This window comes from Salvelinus alpinus, chromosome 6 (genome assembly GCF_045679555.1).
Source record: "Salvelinus alpinus chromosome 6, SLU_Salpinus.1, whole genome shotgun sequence".
Taxonomy (NCBI): domain Eukaryota; kingdom Metazoa; phylum Chordata; class Actinopteri; order Salmoniformes; family Salmonidae; genus Salvelinus; species Salvelinus alpinus.
In genome coordinates, this window is record NC_092091.1 from 41,659,908 (window position 1) to 41,685,155 (window position 25,248).

At 43.9% G+C, this 25,248-nt stretch overlaps 1 protein-coding gene across 2 annotated transcripts in view; it reads right to left on the reverse strand.

Annotated features, from left to right (window-relative positions):
- LOC139578714 (collagen alpha-1(XXIV) chain-like) overlaps positions 1–25,248 on the reverse strand; it is a 179,923-nt gene that overhangs the window by 131,642 nt on the left and 23,033 nt on the right. For both annotated transcript variants that reach the window (XR_011675599.1, XM_071406673.1), the window contains exons 2-5: positions 22,039–22,103; positions 10,603–11,981; positions 4,470–4,523; positions 79–132 (exon numbers count right to left, since the gene is read on the reverse strand). Coding sequence is in view for 1 of the 2 variants with exons in the window: in XM_071406673.1 (XP_071262774.1) it covers positions 79–132; positions 4,470–4,523; positions 10,603–11,981; positions 22,039–22,103 (1,552 nt within the window). In the remaining variant the exon portion in view is untranslated. The remainder of the gene's footprint in view (positions 1–78; positions 133–4,469; positions 4,524–10,602; positions 11,982–22,038; positions 22,104–25,248) is intronic.

Consider the following 25,248-nt stretch of genomic DNA (forward strand, 5'->3'; position numbering starts at 1 on the left):
TCCCACAACAATAACAAGGCTCTCTCTGGAGCTCAAGGGGTATGTCTGTGCCCCCCAACCCAGGATTAGGGCACTCACCTTGGGACCAGGAAGACCAGGCAGGCCGGGGTTTCCATGTGGACCAGTAGGACCCTAGAGAGAGAGAGAGAGAGAGAGAGAGAGAGAGAGAGAGAGAGAGAGAGATTAATTTACAGTAGATCTACTAGATCACAATGACAGCATAGCATTGTTGTTAAGTGGATGGGTCTCTACAGAAGGTGTAAACGGTACAGTGAATTAGTCATACTGTATGTCAGCAACAGTTTCCATCTTTTAGCTACAAAGATTGAAGGTAGATAAAACTGCTGAACGAGTCAGCGATTGTAGGCTGTGATGAGATATAGCGAGACCTTTTCTGAGTATTACACATATTTTATGTCACATTTTTCTTCATGTGCCAAACTATGCCCTTACCTTTAAACCGTACAAGAGTTTAAAGTTTAAACTCACTTTGAGTACAACTCACACGTGGGAACAACCCCACGTGCATGCTCATGTACACACACACAAGCATGCACGCACACATACACACACACATCTGCACCCCTGCTGTTGCCTGGCTTAAGCTGCATTCTCTCTAAAACACCCACTACAAACTAAAGCTATGAGGTAAGACTCTGCTCTCTCTCATAACAGTAATCAGTCACCATAAATGGCTGTGATCAGGAGATGACAGAGACTTAACGTAGGGGTAAGGATGACCCACACCTAGTTTTAAAGGTGTCTGTGTGTCCTCTTGACACTGGGTTGTGTTGTGGTGTCACAGTCTCTTTCTACCACCCAGCCCCCAACCTCTCCACCTGGCGCTCTACTTACCGTGACTCTAGTAAAACCCCATAACAAAGGATCTCTCTCCCCCTCTGCCTCCCACCCTCCTCTCCCCATTTACCTAACTACCCGTCTCGCTCTCTCCCCCTCTATCGCTGTAATCCCCCCCCCTAACTCTATCGCTTTCCTCTCTCAGTCCAGAGCAGATTATTTAAAGTGGGCGTCTGTTCTGTGTGTATAAAATGCTGTCACCTGTGGAGTGTGGGACTAAGCTACGGTACAATACAGGTGAGTACAGTACAGTGAGGTCTGGAGGTCTGTATCTTGCTGAGGCAGCAGAGTTCGCAGCCCACACAGACAGAACCACCCATTACAGTCATTTTCCACCCCATAACGAAGCCTCCCGCTGACTGTCTATGCCTCTATGGGTCACCACACAGTATGTAAACCATATGTCTCCACAGTTGGGTCCCACAAGAGTTTACCATTATACAGTAGTTTACCTGTAGACAATTGTTACTGCCTGCCTGGCTGGCTGCTGGAGGGTCCCTGTCTGTCTGACACACACTAAACAAGCGTAACCAAGAGGCTTGATGTGTTATAAAGAAGACTTTACAAAGTTAAAAACAGAGAGAGGTGCACCTGTGGTCTTCCTGAGTATAGCTGGCTAACTGTGATAGGCACTGCATCTCAGTGCTAGAAGCATCACTACAGACCCTGGTTCGATTCCAGGCTGTATCACAACCGGCCGTGATCGGGAGTCCCATAGGGCGGCACACAATTGGCCCAGCATCGTCCTGGTTAGGGTTTGGTCAGGGTAGGCCGTCATTGTAAATGAGAATTTGTTCTTAACTGACTTGCCTAGTTAAATAAAATAAAATAAAATAAATATATATATATATATATATATATATATATATATATATATATCATTCTCTATAGCAGAATGTTCAGAAATGCCAGAACATTAAGAGCAAAACATGTCTAGTGATGTTGAAGATGCTCAAAAAGTTCTACAGCTGCGCCAGTGAGAGCATCTTCTCTGCTGCCAATGACTGGAACGAATTGCAAAAATCACTGAAGCTGGAGTCTTGCATCTCCCTCTCTAACTTTAAGTATCAGCTGTGAGAGCAGCTTACAGATCACTGTACCTGTACACAGCCAATCTGTAAATAGCACACTCAACTACCTTGCACATCATCAACTGCACATCTATCACTCCAGTGTTATTGCTAAATTGTAATTATTTCACCTCTATGGCCTATTTATTGCCTTACCTCCCTACTCTTCTACATTTGCACACACTGTACATAGATTTTCCTATTGTGTTATTGACTGTATGTTTGTTTGTGTAACTCTGTGTTGTTGTTTTTGTCGCACTGCTTTGCTTTATCTTGGCCAGGTCGCAGTTGTAAATGAGAACTTGTTCTCAATTGGCTTACCTGGTTAAATAAAGGTGACATAACTACCTGCCATCCAGGACCTCTATACCAGAGGAAGGCCCTACACACACACACACACACATACACACACAAACACACACACACACACTCTTCACATACGCTGCTGCTACTCTGTTTATTATCTATCCTGATTGCCTAGTCACTTTTACCCCTATCTAAATGTACAAAATGTATTACCTCAATTGCCTCAACTACCTCGTTACCGTCCCTGTACATTGACTAGGTACTTGTACTCCTTGAATATAGCCTCGTTATTGTTATTTTATTGTGTTACTATTGCGCTTTTGTGTGCAAATGTCTTTTTTGAAGCATTTCACGGTAAAGACATTTGCACCGGTTGTATTTGGCGCATGTGACCAACACAATTTGATTTGATTTGAATGATCTCAGTGTGGTCAGTGATCAGAGCGTTGCTTTCAGAGATCAAACTCTACTATAGTACAGTTTAGTCTCAACAACATCAGAACAGAGACACGCACTGAACAGCACTGCACTGCTGTAGCAGCAGGAGCTGATTTCTTGATGCTCCAAGAGCCAGTAAAGAAGGCTTGGGCAGTAGACCGTATATATAGTATACTGGGGTATTTGGAAATAGCCACGGGATGGTTGTTCAATACTTTCAATACCGTTGAAACTTTTTCTTCTAAGTTTTTCAATAAATTTGAATATTTGTAACCAATTTAAGTGAATACGTGCAGCCAACTTGTGCAATACGTTAGGAGACAAAAGAGATGACGTTCTTCATTTCACTTGTCACAGTATTATACATTATGAAGCTTTACGTAGTTCCCTAGACCCCAGAACAGTTGAGCGAGTCACGTTTGCTTGTAAAGAGCACAATGGAAGAAAGCAGGAGCCGGTGAGTCCAGCTGTGTATTTGGTTTAACTTGCTAGTTAGCTAAGTAAGTGGCTGAATGAATGAGGAGACGGGGCATCGTATATTCTTAGCTTTCTGCCATGTTTGAGAAGTCAAATGGCTTTGGATGAGTTATCTGTACAGCTGCCACTGCTATCTTGATATCCTAAAAAAAAAAAAAACATTTAGGTTCTCGGCCCCTGAGTCTGCTCCTCTGCCCCTCTTCTCAGAGCAGAGAAAGCAGGCCCCGTTGCCCTAGTGACTCCAGACACCACACAGACACAGCATGTACACATGCTGTTCCAGAGTCAGTGCTGTTTTTCCTTCAGACTACCATGCATCCAAACAGAGTGCAAATGAACAATGTCTCTCGTTCACATTTGGTTGTAAATGTCCAAACTCACCAACAAAAATGCATTCTGTACCTGCTACCTATATATGTAGAACTTTATCAGCTGGATTGCCTGTCTTTGCAATTCGTTTATTTTCGTTTGCGCTCGTTAGCATATTTAGCTAGTACTATGGAAATCCGCTAGTACTTGTGCTAAACCGGCAATACTATAAATCCCGGAATGAGAAAAGGACGGTATGACGATTTGAAAATCTTCATACCGCCCAACCCTACAGTAAAGTAAACATGTATGCATTATCCTCTCACAGGACTATGTCATTCATACGCACCATTACAGCTCATCCCTGGTTCTTTTTGGAATGTCAGCAGCTCTGTAATGGTGCTGGAACACTGGTCTTGACAACTGGCTTGTGTCTAGCTTGTGTCTGTGGATTAATGGTGATGAAGTGCATAGAGAAAAGAGTATCGACTCGCAGACCGTGTGTCATTGCTATGTCTGTTGGGTCTGTTGATGGAGTGAGAGTGCTTTGAAAAGTGTATGTGATGTGTTTTCAGTCACAAAGTGTGTGTCAGTGTTGAGAGTGTGTGTGTCAGCGTTGTGTGTATCAGTGCTCTCAGGTATGAACGTGCCTCATCAGGACAATAAACCTGACCTCAACTTACGGAGGACCAGAAATAGCCACTTCATGACCTGTCCTGAAATAAACTCTGAAGAATCCTTTTCAAAAGCCAGCAGAGTAAAAAAAAATAAAAAAAAAAAAAGCCAAAAGCCAGCCAGAATCCTTTTCAAAAGCCCTTGTAAGATCCTCTAAAAAAATAATAATTCATAGCACCATATAGCACTGTACAAGACTGCTAGGGTTAAAACAAATCTGGGGAAAGGGATCTTCTTTCAATCCGTTTACAGTATCACCTCAAGGAGGGGTGTAGCACCTCCTGAAGCACAATGGCATCACATGACCACAGGTGTGACATGGTTTGCAGTACTCACCCGAGCTCCTCTCTTCCCAGCAGGACCAGGTAGACCAGGGGGACCAGGAGGACCCTGTTATTGAGAGAGAGAGAGAGAGAGAGAGAGAGAGAGAGAGCGAGAGAGCGAGAGAGAGAGAGAGAGAGAGAGAGAGAGAGAGAGAGAGAGAGAGAGAGAGAGAGAGAGAGAGAGAGAGAGAGAGGAATGTTACAGACACACAAATAACTTGCTAATTGAGAAGTGATAACATGCTGTTTAATGTACAGTTAGATGTGGGTAGGTGGATACTGTATTTATGTAAGAGGCCTAGACAATTTCAAATCAAAGGAGGCAAATGTTTTTTTTTAAACTCCAAATCACTAATAGCAAAGCTTTGAGAGGATGGTGACATCATGCTACATTGTCTGGATGAGCGTGAAGTACTATGCCTCAAGCCAGTTCTGGGATTAAGATAAACTCTTTGTTATGGCAAAACAACCATGGAGGAAAAGGCATGGTATGATTCCACTTCAAGTTCTTTTCGACCCAAGATGTAAAAGAAGAAAGAGAGGGGGGGAAAAAAACGAATGTGCTGAATACTTTTAAATTCCAGAGTTCGAACTGAAGACTCTAGTACAGTACTTGTAAAACATGACTTTGATTACATTAAACCTGGTATGTTACGTGGTAGCTTTTTTTCCATCCCACGCATTCATAACAAACTTACACAAACGCACACATCCACAGAGATGTGGAGTAAGGAGCTAACTTGCAAACAAGTCGGACTTCAGCTTGGCTCTCTCAAACGGGATACAGATGTAGGATCTTAATTTGAGCCAGTTTGCTACAGTGGGAAAATAATCCTGCAGCAACAGAAAATGTTCATTATTAAGTGGATTGTAATTAATGGACATTTTTGTAGGGGTTGATACATTTTTTGTAAGGGAAAATCATGTCTGAAAGTGGAAAGTGGAAATTATAAACTACAGAAGCCTTTTTTTAAACCTCAAATACACTACACGTTTAAAATGTCCTGCATTGCAGGAAAGTCCTCCTGCAACAGTGTCTTCAAATTAAGATCCTATTATCAAATAGGATCTTAATCAAATTAAGATCTGTCAATAAAGTGAGGAGCATTAAGTAGAAGTAAATGTCCACCATTTGTCCCACACCTGAGGATTGGATAAAGTAATGGACTGGGCGGGAGAAAGCAGCAAATACTGTAGCCTTGCCTGTTCTATTTAATTCATACATAATTGTAATGTAAATAGTTTATGTGGCGGACACGCAGGCTTGATGCTGCATAGCCAGCATAGCCACTTAGATGCTAATGGGAAATCAATGTTATTTCCTTTAATGATGAGTTTGAGATACACAGTCAAAGTCAGAAATGGCAATGCTGAATACCAGTGGTGCGGAAAGCCTTCGCTTGCAGTTTGGCCGAAAATACTTTGTTAAAGCTGCAATGTGTAACTTCTTTGGTAACCCGACCAAATGCACATATAAATTAGAGTTATAAATCTGTCATTCTCATTGAAAGCAAGTCTAAGAAGCAGTAGATATGTTCTATGTGCGCTAATTTTATGCTTCCCGTTCTTAAGTTTAATTTTTGCGTCTTTTACTTTCGGTTTTGTACACCAGCTTCAAACAGCTGAAAATACAATATTTTTGGTTATGGAAAAAGTAAAGTAATTTTTCCAACAATTGTTTACAGATAGATTATTTCACTTATAATTCACTGTATCACAATTCCAGTGGGTCAGAAGTTTACATACACTAAGTTGACTGTGCCTTTAAACAGCTTGGAAAATTCCAGAAAATTATGTCATGGCTTTAGAAGCTTCTGATAGGCTAATTGACATCATTTGTGTCAATTGGAGGTGTACCTGTGGATGTATTTCAAGGCCTACCTTCAAACTCAGTGCCTCTTTGCTTGACAACATGGGAAAATCAAAAGAAATCAGCCAAGACCTCAGAAAAAAATGGTTGACCTCCACAAGTCTGGTTCATCCTTGGGAGCAATTTTCAAACGCCTGAAGGTACCACGTTCATCTGTACAAACGATAGTACGCAAGTATAAACACCATGGGACCACAAAGCCGTCATACCGCTCAGGAAGGAGATGCGTTCTGTCTCCTAGAGATTAACGTACTTTGGTGCGAAAAGTGCAAATCAATCCCAGAACAACAGCAAAGGACCTTGTGAAGATAGTGGAGGAAACAGGTACAAAAGTATCTATATCCACAGTAAAATGTGTCCTATATCAACATAACCTGAAAGGCCGCTCAGCAAGGAAGAAGCCACTGCTCCAAAACCGCCATGAAAAAGCCAGACTACGGTTTGCAACTGCACTTGGGGACAAAGATCGTACTTTATGGAGAAATGTCCTCTGGTCTGATGAAACAGAAATAGAACTGTTTGGCCATAATGACCATCGTTATGTTTGGAGGAAAAAGAGGGAGGCTTGCAAGCTGAAGAACACAATCCCAACCGTGAAGCACAGGGATGTCAGCATCATATTGTGGGGGTGCTTTGCTGCAGGAGGTACTGGTGCACTTCACAAAATAGATGGCGTCATGAGGAAAGAATATTATGTGGATATATTGAAGCAACATCTCAGACATCAGTCAGGAAGTTAAAGCTTGGTCGCAAATGGGTCTTCCAAATGGACAATGACCCCAAGCATACTTCCAAAGTTGTGGCAAAATGGCTTAAGGACAAAAAAGTCAAGGTATTGGAGTGGCCATCACAAAGCCCTGACCTCAATCCTATAGAACATTTGTGGGCAGAACAGAAAACCGTGTGCGAGCAAGGAGGCCTACAAACCTGACTCAGTTACTCCAGCTCTGTCAGGAGGAATGGGCCAAAATTCATCCAACTTATTGTGGGAAGCTTGTGGAAGGCTACCTGAAACGTTTGACCCAAGGTAAGCAATTTAAAAGGCAATGCTACCAAATACTAATTGAGTGTATGTACATTTCTGACCCACTGGGAATGTGATGAAAGAAATAAAAGCTGAAATAAATCATTCTCTCTACTATTATTTTGACATTTCACATTCTTAAAATAAAGTGGTGATCCTAACTGACCTAAGACAGGGAATTTTTACTAGGATTAAATGTCAGGAATTGTGAAAAACTGAGTTTAAATGTATTTGGATAAGGTGTATGTAAACTTCCGACTTCAACTGTATGTGTGCATGCGAGCAGTTATGGGGAAGTCCTGCACATTCTATTCCTCTCCGTCTATATCAGAGGGACAAAGAGAGAATGTCTCAGCGACAGAAACAGCTGCTTGCTCATGGAGCCACACTCCAACACACACACAGTGATGGAAACAGTGAGTGCACAACTACCGCCTTCTCCTCGCCATAACAACAGGGCCAATTGAGACCATGAGGCTTCTTCACGCAAAAAAAACAAAGATCTGTTGATAATATTAGCAGCATGACAGCTGTGCTGCTGGCTGCGTGTTGGGCCCAACAAAACCTTAACTGTATTTATGGTACAGTATGTTCCATACTATATCTGTTAATTTGCTGTCTACTATAGGTAACACTTAGCCTAGATAAACCAGACTTAACGCTGCACTCACTATTGTTCAGTATGGTTGAACCAGGCTAGGTAGCACTAATAGTACCAGCAGTGAAAGGTATTTCAGAAAAAGGAAGTGAATCATGAAGGTGACGATTGAGTAATCTGTACTTCCTCCCTCTTAAAGTGCATTTGAAGTGTCTGTACAGCTGGGGTGAACTCCCCCAAACATTCTTCTCACATCCCAGCACTGAGTCAAACTAGATCTCAAATCTCAACGATGCTCAATCAAAATAGAAAAATGTTAATGCACCAAGTAGTAGGTAATTGCAATTTTTGTTATTTCAAAGTACCTACCCAGTTAGCAAATATGGTTCGTTGGAAGTTGGTTGTAGAAACAAAGCCATACGTTTCTTGACCAGTAAAACGAAGGGGGAAAAAACTCTGGTTCCTTGAACGTTTTCTTGAGAGATTTTATTAACGCTCTGAGAACAAACATTTATAGGTTATTTGGAGGTTTTTGAATAACTTCCTTTAAAACTTTTAGCTGATTTTGGATTAACTTTTTGGAACTTCAAGCACAGATAGGACACATGTAAATTAATTTCTGTAGGAATTAATCAGAAAAATAAATTTATTTTTTATTGTGAGATGGCATCAGTGATATTCAAACATTTGATCTTGTGTTCTCTATCCATGGAATTAATCCACTGTGCCACAAGGATTTTTTTATGCAGACAAAGCTGTTCATTTGTTTTATTCAAACAGACCCCATTTCAAAGGGAACAAGAACTCATTAGCATCAGCTGTGGCCAATTAGTGAGCACGGCCAACACACCTGAACACACTTAACAAGAGATGCTTATAGTGGAATGTATGTTTTTAAATAACATTCTTAGAACGTATAAACATTTAATTGTTTTTTATGGAAAGTTTTCTTCATTTTCTGAGAACGTAATTGAGTTTATTGGTGTTAATGTGTACAATAAAAAAAATACTTTCACAGAATATTGCCAAGAATTGACATAAAAGAGAACCATAGATTATCTGAATGTTCGGAAAACATCTCTTAAGTCACACCATTTTTGAGAACTTTCCCAGAATGTAGTAACAATATGACATTAAATAGATCCACATGGGAACTTGTGTGTAATGTTCTGTAGAAGTACTTAAATTCCTATAGAAGAAAGTTGTTTCTTAACGTACAGAGAACATTCCGAGAACATGACTTTAAATAGAACCATGAGGAAACCTGTAGGAAACAAACCTTGTTTCTTAATGTTTTCGGAACAATTTGTCAAACCCATTGGAGAACATTCCTAGAACATTACCAAAATTAAATGTTACCATGTTTGAACCTTTAGGAAACGTTCTATTAAACGAATGAAATTCCAAGAAAATAAAGTTTTTTTTGTCAAGTTCTGTAAATGTGCTGAGAATGTTCCAAAGCCAAGCATCTATCCTGCACCGTTATTCATATTCATCACCTGTGTTTAATGTATGCTTCTATACTGACTATCTGGAGCCGGAGCCAAAGCCTATCTGAGGATGAGATACTATCGGTGTTCCATTCACTGTACTTCCATGCTCCAGAGCAGGCAAATGAAGCACGGAGCACTGAACATGGGAGAGTATGGAGCACAGGAGAACGCTGAACGGAACATAGCCATATTCTCAATCTGTAGCTCTGAGTGCATGATGGGATGTGGTGACATCACAATCACACACTGACCCATTGTCCTTGCGCTGACCCTACATCCTAAATATGGAGCCTGTCAGAGAGTATTGCTAAAAAATGGCTGCATTTTCACAACACAGTAACTCAGTCTAGGAGGATGGGGAAAAACAAGTCAATATCTGACTCCTTGACGTATTACCTCCTGGTAACCAGGTTTGGTTGGCCTCCAAAACATTTGTCTAGGCTCATGGAGTTGAATTAGAGAAACAGAAGTTAGGCTCGGTCTTACTCTCGGTAAAGGTGCAATCTGCAATATTTATAGTTACTGCTTTTCAATTATCAAATAAATGACAGATTGTGGCTTTAAGTCCTTGAGGAGAAAGGTTGAGCAGCAACACCACTGACTTGGAAACACCTCAATCAGCTGTGTCCCTCTGAGGCTGCCATGGGGCCATAAGCATTAGATCAGCATCACCGATATGACAGAATAGTGTAGTCTTTCTCACTGAAGAGAAGAAAAAATACCTCTACAGCTAGCTAGATGATGTCAGCCTGTTGGATGCTCTTTTGTCGGTAGGCTATAGGAGCAACCCACAGTTATAAATTACACCCCTCCCCACTCTCGCAAGAGTGAGGACGAGTCACTGGCAGTATTTCAAGAGGAATGACATGTTATTTTAACCACCTGTTGAAACATGAAAAAAAGTGCTTCAACACCATCACCTTGCCTCTAAATCAATATAAATCAATATAAATTATTATTATTATTTATTTGTTTTGCTTTATTGAGTGTGTTTGAGAAAGAGGGCCAACAGAACACTCAATGCATAATCGCCATAATGAGGCTTAATTGCTAATTGTCCCCCATTGCTCATGCACACCTCTACTCTGACTTGCGGGAAACACACTATAAAGAAATGTTTCCAACATTCTCTCAATCTATTTATGAATTCCAAACACTTACCGGAGGACCTGGTTCTCCTTTGGGTCCGGGGAAAGCTCCGTCATAGTCTCCGTAGAAGTAGTCTGGATCCTCATATCCATAGTCGTAGCCTCCCATGTCCACATCGTAGGCCTCTTCCTGGCCATGCTCCTCTGAGGTTTCCACCTGGTTCTCCCGGTACAGGGTGGTGCCATTGGCTCTGAACTGGGTGTCCAGGAGGTGGTCAGTGGGCTGGAGCTGGGGGTTAGAGTCCCTAGGCATGGAGCTGGAGCTGTTCCTCAGGCCATCCTTCAAGTGAGTCTGCTTGACAGGAGAGTTTATACCTGGGGTGTGTGTGGTGACCCGTTGGGGCCTCCTGGGGCTCCTCTCCTCCATGACGTTCTCAGACTGGGGAGACTGCCTGGTTGAGCCCCTTGTTGGCCTGGATCTGGAACTGGGGGTGGTACTTCTGCGGGTGATTCCCAGGGCCTCCAGCCCACTGAGGGTGCCTGAGGACAGGCTGTTGTGGCCAGCAGTGACGGGGGTATGGATGGAGTTGAGGTGCTCTAGCAGAGAGCTCTGGGTCTGGATCCTGACCCCCAGGTGAGGCTGCTCTGAGGGGCTTAAATACATTGTTCCGGACCCCTCCAGAGAGGGGATGGGGGCTGATCCGGCCGGGGTGGAGGTCTGCTGGGTGTGGGAGTCTACAGCCAACAAGGGGGGCACCACCATCTGGGACTCCAGAGAAAGAGGAATAGGAGAGAAAGCCAGGGAGCTGGAAACCTCCATATCCGAGCCGGGGGGCCATCGGAAAGTGTCGGCCAGCCGGCATTGTCTTTTAAGGTAGTCGCAGTAGCGCGCAGCAGCCTGGGCCAGGGGGTAGATATCCAGCTGGCATATGAGGCCCTGGAATTGGGCTGCTTTTGAGTTCATCCTTCCTAAGGTGAGCAGGCCTCCGGATCCTGACCCCAGCGTCTGTGACCGGGTCAGCGTCTGCTCTCTCTGCTGCACCGCCCCGCAGTCCGCATGGAACGACACAGAGCGTGGCCTCACGCCCACAGCGAAAGAGTGCTGACGCCCGTCGTGCACGTCATAGGTGAAGTAGACGGAGGTCTTCTCGGCAGTGTACACGACCACCTTCCCGGGCAGCAGCTGGATACCAAACTGCAGCTTGTTCCTGCTGTCACGCACGCTGAAAAGGAAAGCATTGTTCGCTCGCCAGGAGCTTAGGCTCACCACAACAGAAAACTCCTCACCGAGCTCCGGCGGGAACAGGCTCCCCGTGGGGGCTTCAATGTGGGCATCCAGGCTGAGTAGGACCCCGGCTCTTGGGGGTGAGGATGGAGGAGAGGGCGAGCTGATCCCAGAGGAGAGAAACTCTCTGCTGCCGGTGAGGCCCAGCTGATGGAGGATATCGACACCTGTGGAGGAGAGAGGGGAGAGCGGTAAGTTAGACAGTCAGACACGTGCAACAAATCTTACAAACAGTGATAGGAAGAGGACATCAGCATCATCACTACCTCCAGTAAAACATGGTGGTAGTAGGGGATTGCTCAATGTACTGTATATACAAATGCTAGGGGAAAAGGAGGTAGGAAAGGAGATGAAGGAAGAAGAAGAAAGAAAATGATGAAAAAAAAGAAAGGAAAGCAAGTAGAAGAGGAACATGAAGTGAATATATAGGTGGAAGGTCTGATCAAGGCTCGGCTGCACTGACATCACAGATTACCCAGAGTCCTCCTCAGACAGCCAGGCAAGTGAGCCATGCAGCTGAGTTCCAAAACAAATCCAATTTTATTAGTCACATGCGCTGAATTCAAGAGGTGTAGACCTTACAGTTAAATGCTTACTTACGAGCCCCTAACCAACAGTGCAGTTTTAAAAAAAAATACGGATAAGAATAAGAGATAAAAGTAACAAGTAATTAAAGAGCAGCAGTAAAAAAATAACAATATATAAAGGGGGTGCCGGTACAGAGTCAATGTGCGGGGGCACCGGTTAGTTGAGGTAGTATGTACATATAGGTAGAGTTATTAAAGTGACGATACATAGATGACAACAGAGAGTGGTAGTGGTGTGGATCGGGGGGGGGGGCAATGCAAATAGTTTGGGTAGCCATTTGACTAGATGTTCAGGAGTCTTATGGCTTGGGGGTAGAATCTGTGTAGAAGCCTTTTGTACCTCGACTTGGCGTTCCGGTACCGCTTTCCATGCGGTAGCAGAGATAACAGTCTATGACTAGGGTGGCTGGAGTCTTTGACAATTTTCAGGGCCTTCCTCTGACACCACCTGGTATAGAGGTCTTGGATGGCAGGAAGCTTGGCCCCAGTGATGTACTGGGCCGTTCGCACTACCCTCTGTTGTGCCTTGCGGTCGGAGGCCGAGCAGTTGCCATACCAGGCAGTGATGCAACCAGTCAGGATGCTCTCAATGGTGCTGCTGTAGAACCTTTTGAGGATCTGAGGACCCATGCCAAATCTTCAGTCAATCTTTTCACGACTGTCTTGGTGTGCTTGGACCATGTTAGTTTGTTGGTGATGTGGACACCAAGGAACTTGAAGCTCTCAACCTACTCCACTGCAGCAGAATGGGGGCGTGCTCGGTCCTCTTATTCCTGTAGTCCACAATCATCTCCAGACAGGAGACTATAGAGAGAGATAGATGGTACAGTACAGTACTACCACACAACAATATATGTGTGTGTGTGTTTCAAACAGCCTGTTTGAATCAATCTGCCACCACAGATTCACGATCTTCTCTCCTGCTGAGTCATGAATTTCCCTCTCTCCCAGGTGATTCCTCAAACTACATGTCAGAGCAGCTTAAATTGAAGTTCAGCAAGAGAACAGTGTTTAAAAAGTAGTTTCCAAAGTAGTGAAGCGTTTTCTCAGCACGGTAGCTATCTAAGCTTTGAATCAGGTTATAACATGACTAAAGGGAATTACAAATGTCAACAGCGTGGCACAATATTTTTGAAAAAGCATATGATATGACAAATGAGAACAAAGAGGTATTAAATATATTATCGACATTAAAAGCAAAAGGAATCAAAACTCAACGGCTTTACAGAAGACACAACTGTGTGTGTGTGTGTGTGTGTGTGTGTGTGTGTGTGTGTGTGTGTGTGTGTGTGTGTGTGTGTGTGTGTGTGTGTGTGTGTGTGTGTGTGTGTGTGTGTGGGAGGGAGGGAGGGAGGCAGGGAGGGAGGGAGGGAGGGAGACAAACTGGCAGACTGATGTGGACGCTCAGTGGAATCCAGGAAATAGGAGAATGTCAGTGGTGAGATCCCGGGAAGAGTAGGAGAGGAGAAGAAGGAGGAGGGGTAGGAGGGAGGAGGAGGAGTTGGAGGAGAAGGAGCAGTGGAAGGTATTTTCATTGCTAATCCAGAGACACTAGTTTCCTTTGAAACAGCTCATCCCCCCCAAGCTCATTGAGCTGCTCAGGGAGCTTTTCAAAGACTGTTTTATTGATTTGGCAGAACAGGAGTGAAGAGAACTTAACCAGCAGTTTGCATGTGCGCACGCATAAGATACATGGCAAAGGAAATAGCTTCTTTGGGGGCATGCAAAACCCACACTCACCACAGTAAGAAAAAATCAAAAAGAGTCAAGAACGGAGACTGGTAAATAATCAGACATCAAAGCGGTAACACAGCTATTTTAGAACGACTTGCACATTTATGACCTTGCGACCTTTCATCTTGTTAACGGGTCAAATGGAACAGCTAATAACACATTTAGAAAAGCGTAGTATAAATGTGAACAGCAGACATTTGGGGAGGAAGGGGTAACATATGGTGGCTGACATTTACCGTTGTCCAATTTGTATCATTAAAACGTTCACATGGAAACACTTAGCAAAAAGCATTATGGATTCAGCGATCATAGAATACTCTAAAATGGAGATTCAAACAGAGTGACATTGGAGACCATTATCTTTGGAAATAGATCTATGCCTGAACTGTAAACAGCATGACATTGTACGTATTTCGAGAAATGCTGTTTACTGAGCAACATTAGCTCACCAGTCAATAGGCTGAATAGTGAAGTGATTTCCCACAGTCAAAGTCCTGCAATAAGAGCTATGATGTTATTAGGTGTAAACTCTTCACAGTTGTGTTCTTTGGATGTCACTGAGTAGGCTGATACCACATTTCATGGACCCAAGATCCATAGGTAAGGCTGTACATTGGAATATGAATGTTCGATACACATAGTAGTTTCACTGGTGAGCTAATGTGGCTCATTTCACAAGTCCTGCAATAAGAGCTATGACGTTAATATTTGTGTTAACCAGCGTTTTCTAAATTCAGTCCTGGGGACCCCAGGGGGTGCACAGTGTGTGCACCAGGGGGTGCACACACAGCTGATTCAAATAACGAACTCATCATCAAGCTTTGATTATTTGAATCAGCTATTTATTGCCCAGGCAAAAAACTAAACGTGCACCCCTTAGGGTCCCCAGGACCGAGTTTGGGAAAACGCTGGTGTGAACTCTTCTGTGGATGTTACTGAGTAGGCTGATACCCCATTTAACGGACCCATAGGTAAGAATGTACATTGCAATATGAATGTCTAACACACACAATAGACTGACTGGGGAGGTGATTTCCCACAGTCAAAGTCCTCCAATAAGAGCTGCTATGAAAATATGTGTGTAAACGCTTCACAGTTGTGTTTTGTGGGTGTCACTGAATCGGCTGATAACCCATTTTATTGATCCACAATCCATAGGCAAGGCTATACAGTGAAATATATGTATGTCCCCAAAACAATTATGAAGTCTAATACATCCACAGTGCGATTTAAACTCGTTTTTCCTTTCTCAAAAACAAATGATTGTCTTTTGTGGAATTCATATAACATCATTCCAAACTTGTTAAGCATCATCTAGTGCAAATATGACATGATTACACTATTTGTATCCGTTTCAATGTGGGACCTTTATTTTGAAGGTGAACCGCAAATTCCACTATTGTGGCTAATCTTTATTGTGGCTAGCATCACATACAGTGCTGGTCACTGTTGAAAATGACATATCTACTGATTTCTTGCTTTTTCGTGTGGAGGCATGCATCCAAGACTTAGGTCAGCTAGCTGAGTGAGCAGAGATTACAATCTGGCAGTGTGGAAGTGGCAGAACTGAGTATTTGTAGAGGTCTTGATTATGGAACAGGTTGCAGCTGGTGGGGATCTGCTCTGACTCTAGCACACCTGTCTCCGCCCACACAATCAAAAACACAAACACACATAGGGAGAGGGAGAGAGCATTGGGGGAGTGGCAGCAGGTCAAGGAGACACAGGATGAGCAGTAGAGGGCGTGGCAGGAGCAGATGTAACACTTTTGTTTATTATCTACAGTTGAAGTCAGAAGTTTACATACCTTAGCCAAATACATTTAAACTCAGTTTTTCACAAACCCTGACATGTAATCCTTGTAAAAATACCCTGTCTTTGGTCAGTTAGGATTACCACTATATTTTAAGAATGTGAAATGTCAGAATAATAGTAGAGAGAATGATTTATTTCAGCTTTTATTTCTTTCATCACATTCCCAGTCAGTCAGAAGTTTACATACACTCAATTAGTATTTGGTAGCATTGCCTTTAAATTGTTTAACTTGGGTCAAACATTTCGGGTAGCCTTCCACAAGCTTCCCAGAATAAGTTGGGTAAATTTTGGCCCATATCTCCTGACAGAGCTGGTGTAACTGAGTCAGGTTTGTAGGCCTCCTTGCTTGCACACGCTTTTTCAGTTCTGCCCACACATTTTTGATGGGATTGAGGTCAGGGCTTTGTGATGGCCACTCCAATACCTTGACTTTGCTGTCCTTCAGCCATTTTGCCACAACTTTGGAAGTATGTTTGGGGTCATTGTCCATTTGGAAGATCCATTTGCGACCAAGCTTTAACTTCCTGACTGATGTCTTGAGATGTTGCTTCAATATATCCACATCATTTTCCTTCCTCATGAAGCCATCTATTTTGTGAAGTGCACCAGTCCCCACTGCAGCAAAGCACCCCCACAACAAAATGCTGCCACCCCCGTGCTTCACGGTTGGGATGGTGTTCTTCGACTTGCAAGCCTCCCCCTTTTTACTCCAAACATAACAATGGTCATTATGGCCAAACAGTTCTGTTTTTGTTTCATCAGACCAGAGGACATTTCTCCAAAAAGTACAATATTTGTCCCCATGTGCAGTTGCAAAACGTAGTATGGCTTTTTCATGGCGGTTTTGGAGCAGTGGCTTCTTACTTGCTGAGCGGCCTTTCAGGTTATGTTGATATAGGACTCGTTTTACTGTGGATATAGATACTTTTATACCTGTTTCCTCCAGCATCTTCACAAGGTCATTTGCTGTTGTTCTGGGATTGATTTGCACTTTTCGAGCGGTATGATGGCTTTGTGGTCCCATGGTGTTTATACTTGCATACTATCGTTTGTACAGATTACCCTGGTACCTGCAGGCATTAGGAAATTGCTCGCAAGGATGAACCAGATTTGTGGAGGTCTACCATTTTTTTTCTGAGGTCTTGGCTGATTTCTTTTGATTTTCCCATGATGTCAAGCAAAGAGGCATTGAGTTTGAAGGTAGGCCTTGAAATACATCCACAGGTACACCTCCAATTGACTCAAATGATGTCAATTAGCCTATCAGAAGCTTCTAAAGCCATGACATAATTTGCTGGAATTGGCCAAGCTGTTTAAAAGGCACAGTCAACTTAGTTTATTTAAACTTCTGACCCACTGGAATTGTGATACAGTGAATTATAAGTGAAATAATCTGTCTGTAAACAATTGTTGGAAAGATTATTCACAAAGTAAATGTCCTAACCGACTTGCCAAAACTATAGTTTGTTAACAAGAAATGGAGTGGAGTGGTTGAATAACGAGTTTTAATGTCTCCAACCTATGTGTATGTAAACCTCCGACTTCAACTGTATTTCAGCAGTACTACCAGTAGAGCTGGTATGTCTCTATGGATGTGTCTCTATGAAGAATAATAAAAAAAAAAAATGTAGTTATAAAAATAAAAAAAGTGAATCACATTTTTATTTGGCGTACCCCCGACAACATTGCGCGTACCCCTGGGGGTACCCCAGTTTGGGAATACATGCCCTAGAGCACACAAACTATACATACCTCGACCTAAACACAGGTAACTTCCACAAAGCTGTGAACGATCTGAGAGACAAGGCAAGAAGGGCCTTCTATGCCATCAAAAGGAACATAAAAATCAACATCCCAATTAGGATCTGGCTAAAAATACTTGAATCAGTTATAGAACAATTACCCTTTATGGTTGTGAGGTCTGGGGTCTGCTCACCACCCAAGAATTTACAAAATGGGACAAACACCAAATTGAGACTCTGCATGCAGATTCTGCAAAAATATTCTCAGTGTACAACTGTAACGTAACTCTAGTTCTTCCTCCTCCTCGGACGAGGAGAGGAGAGAGGGATCGGAAGACCAATGTGCAGCGAGGTATGATGACATAATGAATTTATTTAAAGACGAAGACGAACACGAAAAAACACTTGGAAAATACAAAACAACAAAACGACGTAGACTGACCTAAAACATGAGAACTTACAAATACACGAAGAACGCACGAAACAGGTACAGACTACAAACCAACGCTACAGTCCCGTGTGGTACGAACATACATACAGACACGGAAGACAATTACCCACCAACAAACAATGTGAAACCACCTACCTTAATATGGTTCTCAATCAGAGGAGATGAAAACCACCTGCCTCTAATTGAGAACCATATCAGGTCACCCATTTACCAACATAGAAACACATAACATAGAAATGCCCACCCACACTCACGCCCTGACCGACTAACACATACAAAACAACAGAAAACAGGTCAGGAACGTGACATAACCCCCCCCTCAAGGTGCGTACTCCGGACGCACTACCAAAAGTCTAGGGGAGGGTCTGGGTGGGCATCTGACCACGGTGGTGGCTCAGGCTCTGGACGAGGTCCCCACCCCACCATAGTCAATCCCAGCTTCCGTAGCTTCCTCAAAGTGGCGACCTTCGCCACAGACCTTGGACTGGGAACCCTAGACATGGGTCCCGCTGGACTTAGGGGCAGCCCCGGACTGAGGGACCGCTCCGGACTGGCTGGCGAATCCGGGCTGGCTGGCTCTGGCGGATCCGGGCTGGCTGGCTCTGGCGGATCCTGGCTGGCTGGCTCTGGCGGATCCTGGCTGGCTGGCTCTGGCGGATCCTGGCTGGCGGAAGGCTCTGGCGGCTCCTGGCTGGCGGAAGGCTCTGGCGGCTCCTGGCTGGCGGAAGGCTCTGGCGGATCCTGGCTGGCGGAAGGCTCTGGCGGATCCTGGCTGGCGGAAGGCTCTGGCGGATCCTGGCTGGCGGAAGGCTCTGGCGGCTCCTGGCTGGCGGAAGGCTCTGGCGGCTCCTGGCTGGCGGAAGGCTCTGGCTGCTCCTGGCTGGCGGAAGGCTCTGGCGGCTCCTGGCTGGCGGAAGGCTCTGGCGGATCCTGGCTGGCGGAAGGCTCTGGCTGGTCCTGGCTGGACGGCTCTGGCTGGTCCTGGCTGGACGGCTCTGGCTGATCCTGGCTGGACGGCTCTGGCTGGTCCTGGCTGGACGGCTCTGGCTGGTCCTGGCTGGACGGCTCTGGCTGGTCCTGGCTGGACGGCTCTGGCTGGTCCTGGCTGGACGGCTCTGGCTGGTCCTGGCTGGACGGCTCTGGCTGGTCCTGGCTGGACGGCTCTGAAAGCTCGGGACAGACGGGCACACCTGTAGGGAGGAGACGGAGAGACAGCCTGGTGCGTGGGGCTGCCACAGGACCCACCAGGCTGGAGAGACCTACAGGAGGCTTGATGTTAAAAGGAGGCACCTGAAGGACCGGGCTGTGGGGGAGCACTGGAGCTCTGGTGCGCAGCCTTTGCACCACTCCCCCAGGCTGGAGTACTATTCCAGCCCGTACCCTCCAGAGTGCAGGCACAGGTTGAACCGGGCTGTGGATGAGCACTGGAGATCTAGTGCCTACTACGCGCACCTCTCCCTTAGGCTCCACTCCCACATTTGCCCGGTACGAGCGAAGCGTAGGCATAGGACGCACTGCACCCTCCCAGCGCCCCGGAGACACAGCACGCAGAGCCGGCGCAGGATACCCTGGACCGAAACTGCGTACCGGAGACCAGACGCGCTGAGCAGGCACGATACGCCCCGGCTGGATGCCCACACTCACACGACACTTTCGGGGGGCTGCCCTATAGCGCACCGGGCTATGGGCACGCACTGGCGACACCGTGCGCTTAACCGCATAACACGGTGCCTGACCAGTGACGCGTTGCTTATAATAAGCACGAGGAGTGCGCTCAGGTCTGCTACCTGGCTTAGCCACACTCCTCTCTAGCCCCCACCCAAAAAAATTCTGGGGTTGCCTCTCGTACCTGTCGCTCTGCCGTGCTGCCTCCTCATATCGCCGCCGCTCAGCTTTCGCTTCCTCCAGCTCAGCTTTGGGGCGGCGATACTCCCCAGCCTGTGCCCAGGGTCCTTCTCCGTTCAAAATCTCCTCCCATGTCCAGGAGTCCTGGGATTTCTGCTGCTGCTGTCGCTGCCCTTTTCCCCGCTGCTTGATCTTTTGGGGGTGGGTGATTCTGTAACGTAACTCTAGTTCTTCCTCCTCCTCGGACGAGGAGAGGAGAGAGGGATCGGAAGACCAATGTGCAGCGAGGTATGATGACATAATGAATTTATTTAAAGACGAAGACGAACACGAAAAAACACTTGGAAAATACAAAACAACAAAACGACGTAGACTGACCTAAAACATGAGAACTTACAAATACACGAAGAACGCACGAAACAGGTACAGACTACAAACCAACGCTACAGTCCCGTGTGGTACGAACATACATACAGACACGGAAGACAATTACCCACCAACAAACAATGTGAAACCACCTACCTTAATATGGTTCTCAATCAGAGGAGATGAAAACCACCTGCCTCTAATTGAGAACCATATCAGGTCACCCATTTACCAACATAGAAACACATAACATAGAAATGCCCACCCACACTCACGCCCTGACCGACTAACACATACAAAACAACAGAAAACAGGTCAGGAACGTGACAACAACGTAAAACACCAAATAATGCATGCAGAGCAGAATTAGGCCAAAACCCACTAATGATCAAAATCCAGAAAAGAGACGTTACATTTCTCCACCACCTAAAAGGAAGCGATTCCCAAACATTTCATAGCAATGCCATCACCTACAGAGAGATGAGCCTGGAGAAGAGCCCCCTAAAGAAGATGGTCCTGGGGCTCTGTTCACAAACACAAACAGACCCATAGAGCCCCAGGACAGCAACACAATTAGACCCAACCAAATCATGAGAAAACAAAAAAAATATTACAAATTAACATTGAGGAAGGCCACCTTAGGCAGACCTGGCTATCAAGAAAAGACAGGCTATGCACACACTGCACACAAAATGAGGTGGAAACTGAGCTGCATTTCCTAAACTCCTGCCAAATGTATGACCATATTCGAGACACATATTTCCCTCAGATTACACAGACCCACAAAGAATTCGAAATATGGGAGCTGTGATAAACTCCCATATCTATTGGGTGAAATACCACAGTGTGCCATCACAGCAGCAAGATTTGTGACCTGTTGCCACAAGAAAAGGGCAACCAGTGAAGAACAAACACCATTGTAAATACAACCCATATTCATGTCTATTTATTTCCCCTTTAGCACTTTAACTATTTGCACATAATATGATATGTGAAATGTCTTATTATTTTGGAACTTTTGTGCGAGAGAGAGGAACATGAAGGAGTAAGTGGAAGGAAGAAATGGAGGCTATTTGGGCTGTCTCTACCTGTATTCTAGGACCTGAGGACCAAGAGCATGTAAAGAAGGGTTTTAAAAAATAAGGGTTTTAAAAAAGAATGGGAAGAGGAGAGTAGCTCCACATACCAATAATAACACATAACAAAGAATATTTCCTGTCCTTGATGATAGCGTGATGTCATAAATCACTTATTTTACGTAATATCATTCTCTGGGCAAGTTTGAACCCTAAAGCAATGGCAACAACAAATTAGAAGTGCTGGCATTCTCCCACCCTACAACCAGGAGTCAGTATTCACCCTCCCTCTCAGATACTGCCTGGCGCCAACAAGTGAAATGTCACTTGGTCCAACTAAGACCCATGCCTATCACACCCACACAAGTGCCATGTAACACTCAACACTTTGAATGTCTAAACTGTTCCCATTTGGAAGAAAGAACAGGCCATCGTAAACCAGGCTTTTGTAAAGTGACATCCCTTTATAGCTAGATAAGGTCACTCTCTCATCCACAACAGACAACAAAATATATGGCAACAGAAATGGCTAATGGACAGACATAGGTTTGGTGAAGACTGTTACAATGTAGAGATGGAGTTGAGATGGGGAGGTGGAGGCTGCTTACCTTGTGCTCGGTAGTCTTCTTCTGCAGACAATGTGCATATTGACAGGAGCAGGAGGAGGGTTCCCCTACAGGGACAAACAACACAGTTAGTCAAGGAAAGGAACATGAGAAACAAATACGAGACATCCTTGATTTGAGTCAATGGATCCAAGTCGCAAATCATACCTAAAGAGACAAGTAAGATACTAACCATACAGCATGGATACTGCGCTCTGAGTCTTCATTACGACCCAAACATCTAATCATAGTTAGTCTATAGGTCACAATCTGCAGTGCTGCTATGGCCACTGGGAAGCAGTGTCTGTCCACACTGCAATCAGACCGTAAGTCAGAAATCAACAACAAACAAAACATTTCATGCAACTGACATTGAGGACATTATGGTTGCGTCACAGCTGATATACTCTGAACTGTAGGTCCCGATACTATTTGGCTGGAGAAATTGTGGGAAAGAAAGTAAGGGAAAGTACCAGACCTGGGGTAACTATAGTTTCAATTACGCTTTGTGTAAAGTATTTTTTTGGGGGGGTAGGGGACCAAATTGTTACTTTGGACGGGACTATGACTATTTTAATACAGATACCCCAAAAATGACTACTTTTTAAAACTATTTGAATAAAGATCTCCGAAAGTAACAAAACAATTTAACTATTAGAATACAGATCTGAGAAAGCAACTACTTTAAAAAACAATATTTGAATACAGATCTCAGGAAGTGACTACTTTTCATAAACTATATGATTAGCTGCCTTCAACTAATGGTGGGGTTGTATCTGGAACTGCATGTTAAAGATAGAAATGAACAGAACCCCTATACTATTACAACCTATCTGACAGTCGTAATTGATCTACACTATACACTTACAGTATATCTGAACATTCTGTAAATGTCCATTCTCCTGAATGATATGTTGTACCGCTAAGTATACATAAGGTGATGCTCAACTACTGTACGACTCTTTCAACATGCCACTGAAAAGGTTGAAAGCTGCTATTCATTGTATCATACCTGAAAATACTGCAGAGAAATTCAAAGCCATTTGCAAACAACAACAAAAAAGTTGGATGCTTAGTAAAAAACAACTTCAAACTTCTTTGTCCAGTGTTCTGGTTTCAAACACACACTATAACATATTTAAAGGGGTAGTTTATTCAGAATAGAAACTAACATGATTTTCCACCTACCTTGGCTGTAGTTGATTCCAGAAGGCAGTTTTTAGATATTTAGTTGGCTTTCAACACTTAATAGCCATATTTTGTTACCGTTACACTTTTGTTACGGTTAGCATTGTCAACACTTAACATTAAACTGTTTTTGTGCCCGTGTAATAAAACTGCCATTACTTTTGGAGCAACATTTTATTAGCATGTTGTTACATAATACTTTGGTAATTGCATTTTAATTGTATTTGTATTTATTATGGATCCCTATTCTTCGGGGGGTCCAGCAAAATTAAGGTAGATATATATACAATCTTAAAAACATTACAATAAATCTCACACCACATACGTATCTACATCAGAAAATCTATGTGCATGTGTGTGTATAATGCGTATGTTATCATGTGTGTGTACGCGCTTCTGTTCCTGTGTGTGTGTCTCTTCGCAGTCCCTGCTGTTCCATAAGGTGTATTTTTATCTGTTGTTTTTTTAATATGATTTTACTGTTTGCATTAGTTACTTGATGTGAAATATTGTTCCATGTAGTCATGGCTCAATGTAGTACTGTGTGCCTCCCATAGTTTGTTCTTGACTTGGGGACTGTGAAGTGACCTCTGGTGGCATGTCTTGTGGGGTATGCATGGGTGTCTGAGCTGTGTGCTAGTAGTTTAAACAGACAGATCAGTGCGTTCAACATGTCAATACAAGTAGTGATGAAGTCAATCTATTCTCTACTTTGAGCCAAGAGAGATTGACATGCATATTATTAATGTTAGCTCTCCATGCACATTTAAGGGCCAGCCGTGCTGCCCTGTTCTGGGACAATTGTAATTTTCCTAAGTCCCTCTTCACAAAACTAGGACCTGTAGGACATGCCCTGTTTATAGCGTTGTTAAGACGGCAGAGCAACACCTTATTATGGACAGACCTCCCCCCATCTTAACTACTGTTCAAATAAAAACAGAATCGTATTTGTCACATACGCCGTTTAGACTGCATGTGACAAATAAAGGTGTAGACCTTACCGTGAAATGATTAGGGGGGGGGGGTCAATGTAAATAGTACAGGTGGCCATTTGTTTAATTGTTCTGCAGTCTTATGGCTTGGGGGGTAGAAGCTGATAACCTCTATGGGATCGGTGCCCCGCCCCCCCCCCCGGGGACAGTTGAGCTAACATAGGCTAATATGATTAGCATTAGCATGAGGAAAATTTCACAGGACACAGACATTTCTGATATGGGCAGAAAGCTTACATTATTGTTAATCTAACTGTACTGTCCATTTATCCTACATTTATTTCAAATTTCCACAAACTTCAAAGTGTTTCCTTTCAAACGGCATCAAGAATATGCATATCCTTGCTTCAGGTCCTGAGCTACAGGCAGTTAAGATTTGGGTATGTCATTTCAGGCAAAAATTGAAAATAAGGGTAAGATCCTTAATTAACAAAGGCTTCCAAACTGGCAGCAACTACTGGGCAAAACAGACCTAAAGGACATGGCAAATGCTCAACCATTTAAGGTTTAAGAACAGCTGTAACTACAATCGGTTCCTTATACAAATTAATGGAGACCTATAACCATATAGGAGATAAATTGGTACAGAATTATCACTCACGGGTGCAACAAATACAGTCTCTGAAAAGGCACGCCTCAAAATATGTTAATGAGACAGAAACAACAATACCCTGAACCCACTAGTGGTCAAAAGGTTTTTGGCGCTCCAAAGATACGGAACTGTATTCTGTGGGGTGGAATTACAGTACCATTCAAAATACAGCAATTCTTTCCCCCAGCCACAACATTTTCCCACAATGCACCATCATTTACAGTATGCTGCAGTTAAACATTTCAGAGTATTTTACTGTTGATAATACCCCAAATTACTGTATAAATCGCCATATAAAGAGAGAGAGAAAGAGACAAAGTGATAGACAGACAGAGAGATAAAGAAAAGAGCGAAAGAAGAAACAGAGATAGAGACATCAGAGAGAGTGAGGGGAGAGAGAAATAGAAGGAACAACACTTGAGACCCTGTCACCTGTTCCCC